General features: G+C 33.0%; 1 protein-coding gene across 13 annotated transcripts in view; it reads right to left on the bottom strand.

The window, feature by feature from the left end:
* Window positions 1–16,727, bottom strand: part of PPFIA2 (protein tyrosine phosphatase, receptor type, f polypeptide (PTPRF), interacting protein (liprin), alpha 2) — a 339,529-nt gene that overhangs the window by 113,127 nt on the left and 209,675 nt on the right. For 11 of the 13 annotated variants that reach the window (XM_004675845.1, XM_012720376.1, XM_004675847.1 and 8 more), the window contains one exon: window positions 13,374–13,448. The exons of the other annotated variants lie outside the window; for them this stretch is intronic. In XM_004675845.1, coding sequence (XP_004675902.1) covers window positions 13,374–13,448 — 75 coding nt within the window. The remainder of the gene's footprint in view (window positions 1–13,373; window positions 13,449–16,727) is intronic. 13 annotated transcript variants of the gene reach the window in all.

The following is a 16,727-nucleotide window of genomic DNA, read 5'->3' as shown; positions in this document are numbered from 1 at the left end:
GACAAATATTTAAAAAAATAAAATCAAGTTTTTTGAATGTGGACTCTATTTCCCTTTCAGCTGCATGAGATTTGTGGTATGGCTAATGTTGTAAGTATACACTTGAGATTTGTTTCTTTTTCCCCTCTTTTCTTACAATTAGGGTAGAAGTGACAAAATTATAGACTGTGTTCTAGAACAAGTCATTTTAACTCTGCTATGCTAAAAGAAAGAGCCTGAAAGGAAAAAAAAAAGCATTTCAAAGTGCTTCAAAAGTACTTGGAAAGAAGTACAAGGCAAAAACAAAGTCCATTAGTCATTCTTGTATATAAAAAAGCACACCAGAGCAATAAAAAGGATTTATTCATTTAGTTCCTCTCAAAGAAATAACAAAAGAAGCCTACTAAAGATTGTTCTGAATAATTCCTTTAAAAGCAATCCATTGGCTTGGTTCTAATGGCAATAATCATGTGTTAAATTCATTTGCACACATTCCAATTGCATTTTTATGTGATTTTAAAATGAGGACATATTATAAACTGTCAGAACAAGAAGGGGTCAGAATTTATGTGGTCTTTATATCTTTTATTTTTTATGGGTAAAGGAAAAGGAGTTTACAAGGAACAAATGATAAACCTTGCACTGTTTCCAATGAATTACTACCCAGTCAGTAGCACTGGGGACCTATTCTTCTTTTCTGGATCTTAGTACAAATACCATTAAAAGGGTCAGACAAGGCCTTCCTGGTGGCCTAGGGGTTAAGTCTCAGAGTTATCACTGCTATGGTCTGAGTTCAGTCCCCAGCCAGGGAGCTGATCCACATAGGTAGAGCAGACTTGACCTATCTCACCTACTGCTCTCTCTTGGCAGTGTAGTTCAGTGAATTACCCGTTCTGCTCCCCAGTGTCTCTGGTGAATCACCTTAACCCCTATACCTCTGGCCTACACCCCAGTTCTTCTACACAAAAATAAGTAGTTAAAAAAAAAAAAAGTTTAGACAGTATCATGGCTGAAAAGATAACCATCAACATCAGTAACAATAATAAAACACCAAAGGAACACTTTTAAGCACTTAAGCATAAATCTATAACAAACTTACAACAACCTTATAAATTATATTATTAGAGCTTGGTCAGTTCAAAAGGAAGCACCATAAGGATATTGATTCTAGTCACTCAAACAACAAATGGCAGAACGATTTTAGGAAGGAAATAAACTCCTCTGGGTGGAGCTCGCAGTTCTTTTTGGAGTGTTCCTTTCCTTTCTTGCCCTCTGTCTCTTTTCACCATCCAGGTCAGAATATATTTACAGAATCCAATTAAATATTCTCTAGAATATGAGGGTCTTCATGTTTACTATGTTGTATCCACTTGCTCATTCTAGCATCTAGTTACTCCTTACTATGTACTTGTTCACTGGTTATTTCATATTCTTTTGCTCCTATTTCTATTGTGATGCTTGTGTCACTGTCTTATTATCTCTAACTTGCTTTGAGTCTATGTTGATATTATCTTGAGATTAAGTTCTTAATAGCAGTGCACAATCACTTGCATGAAAATCACCTACAATGCTTGTTAAAAATGTGAACTCTATTAGAATGAATCTGAACTTTAAGATATTTTCAGGTCACCTGTATATACCCTTCAGTCTGAGACCCAATGCACAAGAAATCTTCATGTCAAGAGGTTTAAATCTCATCTCATCTCTTGCTGTATCAGAGGTAGAGGCAGCAGCTCAGTGAAAGGCTGTGCTAGGGTGAGCAAGTAGGCCATGACCTAACGGATCATCTATTGAGGAGCGATCAGCTAGAGCCTTCAGGCTTCCAAGTTTTGTCAGGTCTACAATCTACAAATGGTTTTCACATTTTTTGAATGGTTGAAAAATTCTAAAGAAGGATATTTTGTGACATAAAATTATAAAGAATTCAATTTCCAATATTCATAAATAAACTTTTATTGGAACAGAGCCAAAGTGTTTGTTCACATAGTTGTTTATGATTGTTTTTTCTCCACAGTGAGTAAGTACAAGTGAAAGAGGTCATCTGGCCCACTGAGACTAAAATATCTACTAGCTGAAATTAGGGAAAATGTTTGAGATATTTTCAGGTGACCATTATATACCCCTCAGTCTGAGACCCAATGCCCAAGAAATCTTCATGTCAAGAGGTTGTAGCTTTGTCTCTTGCTGTATCATAGGTAAAGGCAGATTATTCTCTGTATAGTGATTCACAACCACGGCTTTATAAAAAAAAAAAAAAAGCTGTTCAAATGGAGCAATGAAAGTTAGACTTATAACTTTATTTCCTGATTGCTTCTTATGTCATTTATATCCGTAGAAACATTAGAAACTCTCTGAAAATGGGAGTGGGAATGACATGGTTTATATACATATACAATAATACTGCACACACACACAAATATATGCTCTTTGGTATACATTTTTAAATCGGAATATTTTAAATGAATAATGTCATTGATTAGTATTACAAAAGAAATAATTATTTAGAACACAGGGAAAAGTTTTAAGTAAGTACAGATTATATTTGCAAAACTCTTCATAGGTCTGTGAAGCTTGTTTCATAGAGTCCATTGCTACCTAAAATTATGTTTACATTTGTTTCTAATATAAGTTCGTTAATACAATGGTTATTTCTGACATCATTTCTGGTATCTCCTAAAGATTCAAAAGAGAACTTGGTATGTAGTTACCAAGTAGAAATTAGAGAGTAGTGATCAAGAATATGCCTATAAAGTAGAATTTTGGTACTAATGTTCTATGACAGTATGAATTTAAATAAGATATTTATCTTTTCTATATCTCAGTTTCCTCTTCTGTAACATGGTATTTGTCATATCAAGCTCTTTAAGTTTGGGGGAGAAAAATCTTTGAACCTAAACAGCACATATTTACCATAAGCAAAGTAAACATTCTATTGAGGATAATCACTTGGGTAATTTACAGTTTCATATTTATCTTTATAATGTAGTATATTAATAAAAAAGATACAGTAAGAAATCACAGGACTTTATGACTAACTACCAGCTGGACAGTGCTGAAACTAAGTTTACCAATAACTACCCAAAAGGTTATCATTCAGCTATCATATTATTCCTTGAAATAAAACGAAAAGCCATACAATTTTCTAGCCAAAATTTATAATTCCTATGGAAAGAATAGGTTCCCAATAAATGGATCTATTGAAAATGCCTAATAGGTTGCTTTTAAGTTATAAACATCACATTAGAGAATTTTACATTGTATTCAATGGATATAAATTCAGAACTACAAGACTGTCACCATCCATGCAAACACCAAACATTCATCAAACAAATAACATTTTCTGGTAACTTTAGCTAGAGTGTCTTGCTTCAAATGCTAAGCAAGCAAACAAATAATCCCTCCTATTTCTTTGTTAAAATATTAAATTAATTTGGTCATGGAATTCACTAACACATTTACCAATGATGAAACTAAGCTAACCAACTAACTTAGGATGTGTATAATACACAAACATGCAGGTGATTGAAAAGTTGGAAGATCAGTCATTTTTACAAAGGCATTGACTGATGTAAAAATAAGAACTGCTCTTATTTCATAGAATGGTTAAAAATATGGCATTAAAAGATCCCACTATCAAGAATAATTGGGAAATGTCCATCAAATAATTATAAATTTTAAGTTTCTGCAATAACTCAACTCTTGCAGTTGTCTATTTTCGATTACTGAAGCTTTTCATTTTCAGAAATGGCAGTTTTAATTCAAAGAGGAAAATGACTTTGTCATTTCATTAATGCTGCAAATAAAGGATCCTGTAACTTTAAATGAGCATTGCTATTAGTCCTACAGAAGCACAGCTCAACAACTCTGCTACTCTCCACAACTTTTACTATCTAATTACTTTCAAACTATTTAAATGTTACTGAGTTACTCAGAAGCTTCCAAATGTTTACTAAAGTTTTAGACAAATATTTTATTTTTGGATTACTCAAAGAAGCCAGTCATCTGAGTCAACTTTCATATTTCTCTCTCTCTTCTTTTAAATTATGATGGTTAATATAACCTCAGAGATTTAGATAAAGAAATAATGTGGTATTATCTGTGCAGTTTCAATTGGTAACTTCTGTGAAAACTGGCTTTATTTAAGTTACTGGGGTAACTTAATGAGAATCTCCTTGTTCCTAGATCAACCCTACTACACTAAAATGTCCTTGCTTATTCTTAGTGGCTTCTTGCATACTTTACATTGCTTTATTCTGAACAAAACTTCCTTTCTGTTCCTTTCTAGCTTAGCTAATAAATTTTCTTTTTGTGTGAAGAATTTCTTTTATAATTTCTATGTTTTCATTTCTTCCCCAAATCTTCATTCCTTTCTGTACCACAGATTTTATCCTGTTTCCTCAACTTCTCAAAAAAGAGTTCCCTCCTTCTTGTACAGCCCATCAATAATCTTCTCTCTATAGCTTCTTCATTCTTTTATTTGACTATAATTTACTTCAATAGTTAATTGCTTATTTATTCTCACTGCACTAAGAAGCTTAAAGCCACCTCCGCATGAGTTCTATCCCCGCCTGCCCCGGAGGAGATCCACATGGCATGGCAGACCTCTCCTGGCACGCCACTGCTCCCCTCAGCAGTGTACTTCATCGATCTGCCTGTTCTGCTTCCCAGTCTGTCTCTGGTGAATCCTCTCACCCTCCGCATCTCTGGCCTGTACCTTGTTCTGTATAAATAAATAAATCTTTAAAAAAACAAACAAACAAACAAAAAACTGTCTCTCTCTTTTCTCTTTTCATTTCTTCCTCTCATGCGAGCTCTACGTCTATAATCTTTTCTTGATGTTGCTGTTATACATTTGCTTGTCTCAAATCTCTCATTGCTTCCACTCAGCTTGGAGAGATCCACCTTTGCCTGTATCTATTCTGTCTGACCATATTTCCATTTTATTTCTATGGATTCAACACAGGATGAGCTCTAAACCCAACTCACAAGATTGTTAATTAAATGGCACAATGCATTTCAAATATGGTCATGGTCCAGAAGTCCTCAAAACATCAATGTTGCCTCTAGCTCCTCTCTTCACTCTGACACAATATTCTAAAGGTAAATGAAAGTTCATTATTTTATTCTTAGGAAATTAAACACCAGGGATTAAGGTTGGTTGTATGTGAGGTAAAATTAAATGTAAATTTCCTAAGAAAAATTCTAATTTCCAGTTTTTCCTAAGAAAGATGACTAAATTTAGTGGCTGGAATCAACTGGATGAATGCAATACAACAGAATAAATGCAATATAAAATGTAATTTCAGTCAACAACTAAGCTTTCCAGTTTTTTTCATGTATAAGATCACCACATAGAAAAGCTTTTAAAATAAACACAAACAAGCTATTAAAATAAGCACAACTAACTGAAAATTACTCTGCCAATTGAATTTTTACTACAGCTTCTGCATAATCCATTCTGTAAGGTTTAACTAAATCATTTTAATATGTGTACGGGCTTCCACCAAAGGAGAACACACTGATACAAAACAACTTCTGTGTAGTTCCCTTTTTGAGTTTTTCAATTTTAATCAATATAAAAATACTCTGCAAAAATACAGACTTTATTGTATTCCCTCTGTCTAAATAAACTGGACTTCCTTTTTTAGGACAAGAAAAAAGTAGAACAAAGAAAAATATATTCAGAGTTAACAACACAATATGCTTTGTGTGGCATACAATGACAGCAAATTTTCATTTATATGTATATATTTAGAATGCTTTTTTAATTCTTATATTTATATCTATATTTTCCAACATAAATGAATGTGAGAAATGCCTCACTGGGAACAATTCTTTTTTACACTGATATTAGCCCCTTATTTTAAGAAACCAGAAGGATTTTTAAAAATCTGAACATGGTTCCTTGACTATCATACACATACACTTTTTTTTTTAACTTTTGGAAGTTCCATTAGTCTGCAATATTAAAAGCTGATCATCTGTATCCTCTCCTTTAACAAACTAATGAAACATTTTAACAAATTCAAGCCAACTCTTTGTGGGCTTGCTGTTGTCTACAGGTTGAAGACCAAACTATACACTCCTAATTCAGATCGACCTTCCTCCAGTCTCTGAAGCCTCAGACTCACCTCACCTTCTACCTGTCTCATTTTTTCCCCTCAAGTAGGCACCATAATTTATAAGTGTTTTCTTTTTTCTCTTCAGGAATATTTAAAAATATATTTCCAGCTTTCTTGAGATACAATTGACAACATTATACCAGCTCAAGGTATAAATATGATGAATTGTTAGATGTACATATTGTGACATAATTACCACAGTAAGGTCAATAAACACATCCATTACCTCTTATTGTTAACACTTTTTGTTTGTCTGATGGAAATATCTTATATCTGCTCTCTGGGCAGATTTCAAGCACACATGATGGTATTGTGAACAACAGCAACATGATGGTATTGTGAACAACAGCAACATACTTTAGGTCACCTCATCTTCCTTGTTTTACAATGGTAAGCTCATATATTTTGGTCAACATTTCCCCATTTCTCCAGACACCAGCACTTGGCAACCACCCTTGACATTTTTAGATTCTACCTGTAAGTGAGCTCAAACATTATTTCTCTGAAGAGATACTTCAAATGTCACTTGGCAAAATGGCCTCAGGGTTATCCATCACCTAGAGGTTTTGCAAATGATAGGACTACTCTAGGAAAACCTTCATAACACCATCTGCTTTTCCTCATTTTTGCCCATATAATTATTCTCTTTTATAATTCTGCTAAACCTACCATTTAGTTTCATTCTCACATTATTATATTGTTTTAGGATTACTTCCTTAATATAATAAAATATACATAACATTTAAAGATACCATTTTGGCCATTTTTAAGTATATGGTACCTCGGTGTTAGTACATTCACACTGGTAAACGGCCATTGCAATGCTCCGTATCCAGAATTTTGTCATCATCCTAAATGGAAACTCCATACACATTAAATAAGCCCATATCATAATTATCTTTTAACATGTCTAATCCCATAACTGACAGAATGATCACTTTATTTATATCTGAGTTTAATTAATATATTCATACCAAATAATTAACACAATGCCAATAGAAAATGCCCAATAAAAATTGATATCTGTTGAAGCATCATGGTCAAAATCACTGATTAGATCATTAAGTCAGTCAATCACATCAAAGTCAACTTTCCAGTTCTATTCCACCATAATTCCATTTTGCAAACAAGAAAAAAAAATCCACAGAGGCCTCCCTGGTGGCACACAGATTAAAGCACAGCAGCACTAGGAAGCTTCCACAGTCACTGCAGTACCAGTTACATCTCTGGTAGGGAGCTGACCCGCATGGCACAGCAAACCTCTCCAATCTCACCTGCACTCCCCTTAGCAGTGTGTATTTCAGTGATTCTGCCTGTTCTGTTCCCCACTCTGTCTCTGGTGAATTCGCTCACCCCTTCCCCCACACCTCTGGTGGCTTGCTGTACCACAATTCTTATATGTATAAATCAATCAATATTTCTTTTAAAAAAGAAAAAAAAAACAATTGTTCTACTACATTTAAAAAAAAAAACAAAACCTAAAAGTAATAAAGCCAAACTATACCTTAAGTGTCCCCTTACATCATCAAGTATGACTTCCTCACTGATCATGGCATTTAGGGCCCTCTAGAATGTGATCCTATCAATCCTTCCATCCCCCTTTGCACCCCCTTTCCACCCTGACTGTTACCAACAAAGTATTATCCATTGTTCTGAAAGCAGGCAATTTTAGGCTTACTTAATCATAATGTCATTCAGTCTGTAATGTTTTCCCACAGTTTTGAACCCAATTATAGTCTTTCTTGTAGGGTGAATTTTTCTCTGATCCTTTGATTCAGAATAAATATGCATCTTTGTATTTTGAGTCTGCATGTTTTGCACTAATAATATCTTTCTTATAAGCTTATTTGTCTGTCTTCATCACTAGAAAGCAAATTACATGACAATTTTCTTAAGTTTCATTTACTTTTTCTTATTACATCCTGTCAGAGACTCAGAATTTTCTGCACATGGTTTTGTTCAATAATTATACTTTGAAACAATAAGCATTTTGTTCATTTAATGCTTATGATAAATATTACTCTTTACTGAGCATGCCTAAGGGTTGCTCAAACTATCCATTAAGGGACTAATCAGGGATCGGTGTGAAAACATGAGACAGAATCAACTTTATACAATACTCTTTGACAAATACATATTGATCATAGGTTCATATCACTGTACTGAGTGAAATACATATAATAAGCAAGAAACAGTCCATTTTATCAGGGAACTAGCAGCCTAGGATTAGACTGGTATATAATTAACCCTAATGCTTGTTGAACTGTCAGAATAAATGCTGAAGAAATAAGCTTTAGAAATTTAAACTAAGCAAGAATGACTGTTGGCAAGAAACCACAAAAAAATCACTAAAAAGGTGGTGTCTGAGCTTATTTTAAGTGGGGTAGCATGATTTCAATGGGCGACTGGGGTTGTGGAGGCATTCCAAGAAGGATATTAGCAAAAGGCTTTAGAGGCAGTGGAAATGTTGGTTACTTTCAAAAACAATGAATACTATAATTTAACAGACTTTGGACAATCTGAAAGTTGAAACTGTATTTCTAGTTTAGAATCACTGAAGAAGTTCTTTATGGCATATCACAGGTCTATATAACATATATCATTATATTATTAACATATATAGTATATCATAGCATTATGGTATTAATATGTCAAGGTGGCATATATTATATAAATAAACACTATGTATCAAAAAATATGAAAAATAATATGACTATAACAGGTTAAATCTTGAATAACTGTTTGACAGAAGGTATAGTAGAAAAAACATGAAAACTTATTGTTAGTTAAGACAAATGAAAAATTAACCACATTTTCATTAGGAAAAACAACATCTCTGTGTTCATATGAAAATAATAACACCTATTATCAAACTCATACACACAGACACACACACAATGTCTGAAAAATTAAAGCACTCAGTAATTATTTACTATTGTTAAAATGATTAATCAATTGCATGCTTGGGTATTGAAAATGTGATCTGATTCTAAAATATCTTTATTGCTTTATCTGCTTATAAGCATAATGAAAACTTAATAAAATATATTAACATCATATGTTAATGCTTATATACGTTAGACATATATGTATAATGTTATACATATAAACACACATATAAGTATATATACATACCTATATGTACATGTGTATATGTGTGTATATAATATATATATATAATATATATATATATATAATATGCTTACAAAACCCAGAAACAATTAAAATTAAAATTAAGAATTTGGTATTTATATCTAAAATTACATTTCTAATCCCATTACGTAATATGTTGTTATTATTTGTATTTGCACAAAATTGGGGTCATTCTATACAAGTATTTCCTTTTAATTTATTATAATGTTCTTGATCTTTTTCTTGAAGAAAATATAATAAAACTATTTCACTGCATCAGTGTACCACTGAGACACAAAGGGTAAATTTGGGAAAACTAGGTGGAGACTGAGGCCCACTGGCACTTGGGGTGCCTTTGTGTATGTTGACAAAATCACCCTATATGTGGCTACAGCCCCTCGGGAGCTTCTTTGATTAGCAAACCCTGAGTTGTATTAAAGTCACCCCACTCTGTTCCCTGCTGGACACCTGTGGCAGATAGCAATATCATCAGTTGTTAGCAACCCTGTGGAGATGCCAAACTAGTATTTAATATCTTGTAGAATTCAGCAAAACATGAACTTCAAGCTATGAAGTTTGGTTTCTTTTCTAAAGCTATCATGGACAGCATGGAGTCTTGGATGGATGAAAAATAGATGGGACCTCTGTGGGAGAAATTATACAAAGAAAATATATCAGAGGGTGATAACTCTAGAATCATCTGTAAAAATGAGAGGAGAGACAGAGACAGGTAGAATCAGAGAGCTATAAGACACGGAAAACTCAGACAGAAAGAGAACGATGATATACAGATGATAAAGTTCATAATATCATCTTTAACAACTCTATATTCATACATACAAATATGTATTATATTTTTACTATATATCAGTAATGCCTGTTGGGGTAGCATTTAATAAGGTAAAAGACTAAACCTCACTCCTTGATCAGCAGACAAGTTTGCCAGTCTTAAATAAATAATGGAAGGATAAGGTTGCCAGGGGAATCAGGCCATAAGATGGAGTACCACGACCAGAAAAATTAGCTCAAGTTCCAGGAGTGCAGAAACAGGGCCACAACATGCTCTGTGTCAAAGGTCAGTGCCAAAGACCAGACATGCCAGCAGATAACTAATAGAAGGTGGCACCCCCCAGTTAGAAATCCCTTAAAAACACAGAGCCTGAAATTCTTCCTATGACTTCTTTTACTCCTTGAGCTCTGGCCTCATCCCAATATTAGACCACCACAATAACTTTTATATATAGGTAACACTTGAAGTCTTCACCTGGCTCGTTGACTTCTACTTTCTGAACAAAATCAACAAAAATGAAATATATAATGAATAAATATTTAATACTGTCTTCTTGAATGCAGCAGGTATGAATACACTCACTGCAAAGATAATTTACCTATTCTCCTAGACAAACAGGGTTCTTTCAGAGATAATAATCTCTCATTTCCTTTTATTTTTTTCAAACCATACAATTTGCTAAACTGCTCTGTTCACCAAGGAAATCCTTTCTCTTATTTTTTAAAACCTCTTGCCACAGCCCTTAAATCACACAGAATTTATTTTTCCGTAGTTAAAAGTCTATTATTTCTAAAGTTTAAATTAATTCAGCATACATAAGCTCATTAAATTGACTTAGATTACTTTAAAGAACAAAAGTGCTTTTTCTAGACATGATTTTTAGCATGCTTTTAAAATGTGCATTTGTTACCTAAAGCAAATTCCTATCAAAATTCCAAAGGTATTGCTCATGGATATAAAACAAGCAATAATATAATTTGTTTGGAGGCATAAATAAATAAATAAATCCAAATATCTAAAGCAATTCTGAGCAAAATGAACAAAAATGGAGATACCAAATTCCTTAACTTCAGACTGTACCACAAAACAACAGTAACCAAAACATTGTGGTATTGGAATACAAGCAGACACACAGCTCAATGGAACATACTTCAAAGTCTAAACATCTGCATATATATGGTCAGTTAATTTGTGTCAAAAAGTCAGAAACATACAACAGAGAAAGGAAAAGACTCTTCAAGAAAAGTGGAGCTGGGAAAACTGTCCAGTCAAAACTACCGGATGAGACCAGACCACTAGTTCCATTATACACAAAAAATAATTCAAAGTGTGTTAAAGACTTGACTGTAAAACTGAAATCATAAAATAGAAGAAATCATACATGGAAGAAAACATAAGTGATAAGCTCATGAACTTAAAAATGTCCATGGAAATTTGACTCCAGTGGCAAGGGAAACAAAAGTAAAAATAAACACAATGGACTCCCGTCAAATTTAAATGCTTTTGTACAGCAAAATAAACCATCATGAAAATGAAAAGGCAATCTACTGAATGGGAAAGTATACTCACATCTCACAGGAACTCAAATAACTCAGCAACAAAACAAAAAATCCAATTAAAAAAAAAAACAGAGGATCTGAGCAGAGACTTTTAAAGAAAATATTTAGAGGACTGCAAGCACATGGAAAAATGCTCATCATCACTTATTATTTGGAAAATTGCAGTGAGATAATATCTCAACCTGAAAATGGTATATATATATAAAGACAGGAAAAAGCAAATTTCATGAAAGTGTAGAGAAAAGGAAATCCTTATGCAATGTCATTGGGATTGTAAATCGGTACAGTCATTCTGGAAAACAGTATGGAGACTCTTAAAAGATCTCAAGCTATTCCACTTCTGGGTATTTACTGAAATATAAAAACTTAAATTAAAAGAATATATATACCACTATGATTCATGCAGTATTATTTTCCACAGTCAGGCAGGAGTTAGAAACATCTTAAATGTCCATGGATGAATGAATGGAAATAGATGTTGTATAATACAGAATGGAATACTACTTAGCTATAACAAATAAGGATTTTTTTTTTCATTTGTGATAACAAGATGAACTTAAGGCTATAGTGTGAAATTAAATCAGTTAGAGAAAGAAAAATATTATATAGTTTTTCTCATATAAGGAAGATAAGGAAACAAAACCAGTGAACAAACAAAAAATGAAACAAAACAAAAGTTTAGATCATAAGGACATAAAGAAAGGATCAGGAGGATGGGCAAATTGTTAAGAGAATCAATGATATGATGATGGATAGAAACTAAACTTTTGGTGGAGATCATAATTTAGAATCTTGAGATGCTGATTTATAATACTTACCTCTAAAATTTATAGTGCTTTAAACCATTACTTAATAAAAAAAATTAAGAAAGTAAATGTGCATTTGTTTGTGTAATGTGAACATAAATATTATCTTCATGATTCCTTGATAGGGCTAAGAATTAACTAACAAATGATCTTATCTTCTGACTTCTTTAGTTATCTAAAGTAGGAAGATTTTGCTGTATTATTTTAATGTATCCACTATTAATAATGCTAAATTATATTAATGGAACAAACTACTGGAATAAAGTGGTAGGCTGGTAAGTAATTATTAGAGAGAGAGAGAGGAGGCTATTTTAGTGGGCTGTACGTAGAGCATTTGATAAATATTTAACCCATATGATATTTATATAAACCTATATATATATAAATCAAATATAACTTGATCTATAGGCTGAACTTCATTTTAACTTGATCTATAGGCTGAACTACATTAATAATAAAGAAAAGCAAAATTTTCTAAAGAAAAAACAAATTTTAAAACTCAGTGATGATTATAAAATACTTTCTTAGACTCATGAATGAGAGCAAGAGAAGTAGATTCAAAGATGCCACATGGACAATGCCTTTAGGTTTCAGACCCAAGGGGGAATATATTTTTATCTTCAAGTAGTTAATATGTAACATTCTGTAAGTGTAACAGCTATTTGACATGGTTTACAATCTTGCAGTTGTGTTTCAGTTCTCCAAATTACTGGCATTCTGAATGGTGCCTTTCTAAACCTCCATTGTACTGGCTCATGTCACAAGCTCTTAATAATTTTTCCTCTTAAATAATTTAGCAACAGATCTGAATTATCAGGAATCAGAAAACATGACTCTGGCAACTAGTTTCAACAAGTCTTGTTCAGTATATATAAAGAATGTGATTTATTTTCTGTGACAGTTTTATTAAAGGTGACATGAAAGACAAAGGATATATAAGTTAGCGATATTGCACCTCAAAAGAGGAGAAAGTTTGGTATGTTACCTCCTGATTAGCAGCAGCTAGTTCTTCTTCCAGTGCAGAGACTCTTTCTAAAGAAACCCTCAGTCGCTCCCTTACCTAGAAGAAAAACCAAAGTATATGCAGTAATGTACATCTAATACAGGTTAATCTCTGCCGAAGTCATTGTTAATATTATCGCAGACACATTTAGTCAAGAATTGAAAAAATTTATACTCCTGCATATATTAAAATATTTAGACTCACCCTTTAATAAAATTAGAATAGTACTTCCAAGCTGAAATTATATTAGTACTAAACTGGACTATAAAACTGTTCACAAAAATGTTTATGCCTATATGTTGAATTCATGTTATACATGTAAAAATCGATATTCCAATTATCAATGCATTTGACACATAATGTATTCATTCACATTCATTCACATTAGTATGAAGTTAATAGTTCTCTGACTATTGGGTAGGGCTCAGAAGAATGAAATATGTTTGTTTCATCATGCATTAATCACTGCTTTATTTTAGTAAAGAAAGGAGGAGGAGGACCCAGAAGTGTAACCTATTTAGAGTATGAAGAATCTAAATACCTTACATTGTCTGCGGAACTGGAATGCCATTGATAGGGAAAAAATAGTATCTCTGATGAATCTTTTAGCTTTTTGTTCTGCCTGAGCATAGTACTAGAAGAATACTGATAATTACCTCTCTTTTCCCTGCTGAAGCCTTTTAGACATGCTTGATATGTCATGAAAAATGTATTTTATTTATTTTTTTAATTTAAGAGCAGTCCATAATATACTTAAATTTTCTGAACTTGAATTCCAATTTAATCAGTTGGTCTTTAAGTATATTGATTTAGAGCATAGTATAAACCCTTCAATAAACTTATGTGCTTCTAGAATTTCTGATTTCTAACTTCATCTATGACATCTATTTTGTTCATAATGATATAAAAATATTTAATTAGGTCTTTTGTTTACCTCTAAAAGAAGTTTTAAGGCAATGGAAAGTTATCCTTGAGGATTAAAATAAGCTCCTAAAATATGTTGTATGATGAAGAGGAATTTTGATGGAAAACATGAACATCAATCAAAAAAATTAATGTAAATATGGACATCAATAACACAGTCAGCAAATCATTGTGATTTTTCAACTTCTATGCTCAGTCTTTTGTATTTTATTTAGCTCTTCATGTGTTCCCAATCGTCTTTGATAACACTGCTAGTTTCCTGCCCTCAAGACCTGATTAGACTGTGTTTTCTTTTGATCTTCTCTATTTTATTTTTATTATTATTCTCCATAAACATTAAATTAGAATATTGAAATTCCTTGTTTATATATCTATTTCCTCTCTCTACAAGAGACTGTAAGCTATCCTTTGTTAGGGAAATTGCCTATGTGGGTTCTTATGAACATATTAGCCCAGTGATAACTCATAAATGAAACACTATTTATAGCAAGCATGAGAATCACCACATATATATATACCTTGCTTGAAGTATTGTGAAATACTGAAATTTATTCATATTATTGATGAGACTCATTAATGTTCATAAGCACTTGCAGATGCTAAGCATAGTCACAGAACTTTGCATGTCAGATGCTATTCAATTACTTTCCTGATTCTTATGATAACTCTCTGAAGTGAGTACTAACACTCTCTTTATTCAAATTAGGAGAAATACATACTTAAAGTCAAATTATATATCCAGGTGTGTCCAATTTCTGCCCAAGCTCATAAGATTTATCTTTCAGGCTGTTTGTCATTACTCAGTTTTCAATCAGTTCAGTTGCCCCCAACACATCACCAATGTCAAGATCACTTCTGGTGAGTTAATAATTTTTTTTAGGGCCTACCCTGGTGTTGCAACTGCTTAGAGCTTAGGCTATGAAGCTATTGCAGCCATTGCAGCATGAGTTCCATCCTGAGCCAGGGGGATGACCCACATGGCGTCGCAGACCTCTCCTGGCCCTCCCGCTGCTCCCCTCAGCAGTGTGTTTCAGTACTTCTGCTTGTTCTACCCCCAACTCTGTCTCTGGTGAATCCTCTCACCACCCCTCCTCTCATCTATGGTCTGTGCTCCATTCTTGTATGTATAAATAAATAAATCTTTTAAAAATGCTTTTTATTTATTTCTGCATACAATAACTGGGGTGTAGACCAGAGATGGAGGGGGGCTTGTATGAGTGGATTTACCAGAAATAGAGTAGGGAGCAGAAAAGCTGATCTACCACTGCTGATGGGAGTAGTGAGCAAGACAGGATAGGTCTGTTGCACAGTGGGTCAGTTCCTGGGCCCAGGATAGATCTCAGACCTCAGTGGTTGGTGATAAATTGACAACACTGAGACTGTAGCCCTTGAGCCACCAGCGAGGCCATCGAGTTAATAAATTCTATTACCTATTAATCCTAGGTCATAGTATAAAATCATTTAGTTATGCTAATCTCATTGAACTTCTAAATACTAAATTGTCTCATGAATCCAACCATTCCTTAAATGTACTCATATCCATCAGGTTATCTGTCCTAAATACTGCTTACTGTCATTTATTCATTAACTGTTCAGTCATAAGGGAATGTCTAATTTAGTTTTGTTTGCTAAATATTCACCAAGGAATCTGACACATATTTGATATTTAATAAATATAAAGTCTTGCAAATTCTTAACAATGCACTTTTGCAATAAGAGAATATAATATTAAACTAAATACTAAATATCTTAAATAATAACCTGATATTTGACATTAAATTTATCAAGGTCTTTATATAAAATACCTATTTCTGTTTTATTCAAAAATATTTATAAACTAGTTTCTTGTCATAGCTGACATAAAAAATAAGATACAATTCCTTCTTAATAATCTAGAAGAGAGAATTATAGTCATCATTATGCACTCAATTCACATAATCCCCTAAGAACAGTTGCAAGGCCAATGGTAAAAATATAGATGCATGAGAATATTAAGTGGAGCAAAAATATTGGCATGTTTCAAACCTAGATAAGCAGAGTAAGAATCCCTGCTTTAGATTTTATTGCTCAGAATTTGTCAAACATGTTAAAACAAAATGCTCCAATTCCTACTACAAAGCCCTAAATCTTTCTTAATTTTAAAACGTTCTGTTTTTGAAATGTCACAAAATTGAAATCATGTCATATGCCTTACTAATTTTCAAAGGATAGCGTCCTTACATTTTTGCCTTATTTATGTCAACAGAGCTTATTTTAGTAACAGTGAAGACAAACAGTTACATTTTATAAACCTAAGGCAGGTTTTTCTACTAATACAGCATGCTGTTGCTACCAGGATTCTTAACAATGCATATTCAGCAGTAAGATATTAGTGAGCTTAAAAAAAAAAAGGTATCGGGCCATCCCTGGTGG

Source organism: Condylura cristata, unplaced genomic scaffold, assembly GCF_000260355.1.
Source record: "Condylura cristata isolate star-nosed mole 26May11 unplaced genomic scaffold, ConCri1.0 scaffold00004, whole genome shotgun sequence".
NCBI lineage: Eukaryota > Metazoa > Chordata > Mammalia > Eulipotyphla > Talpidae > Condylura > Condylura cristata.
Note: the sequence above shows the minus strand (reverse complement) of the source record. Positions and strands in the feature narration are given on the sequence as shown.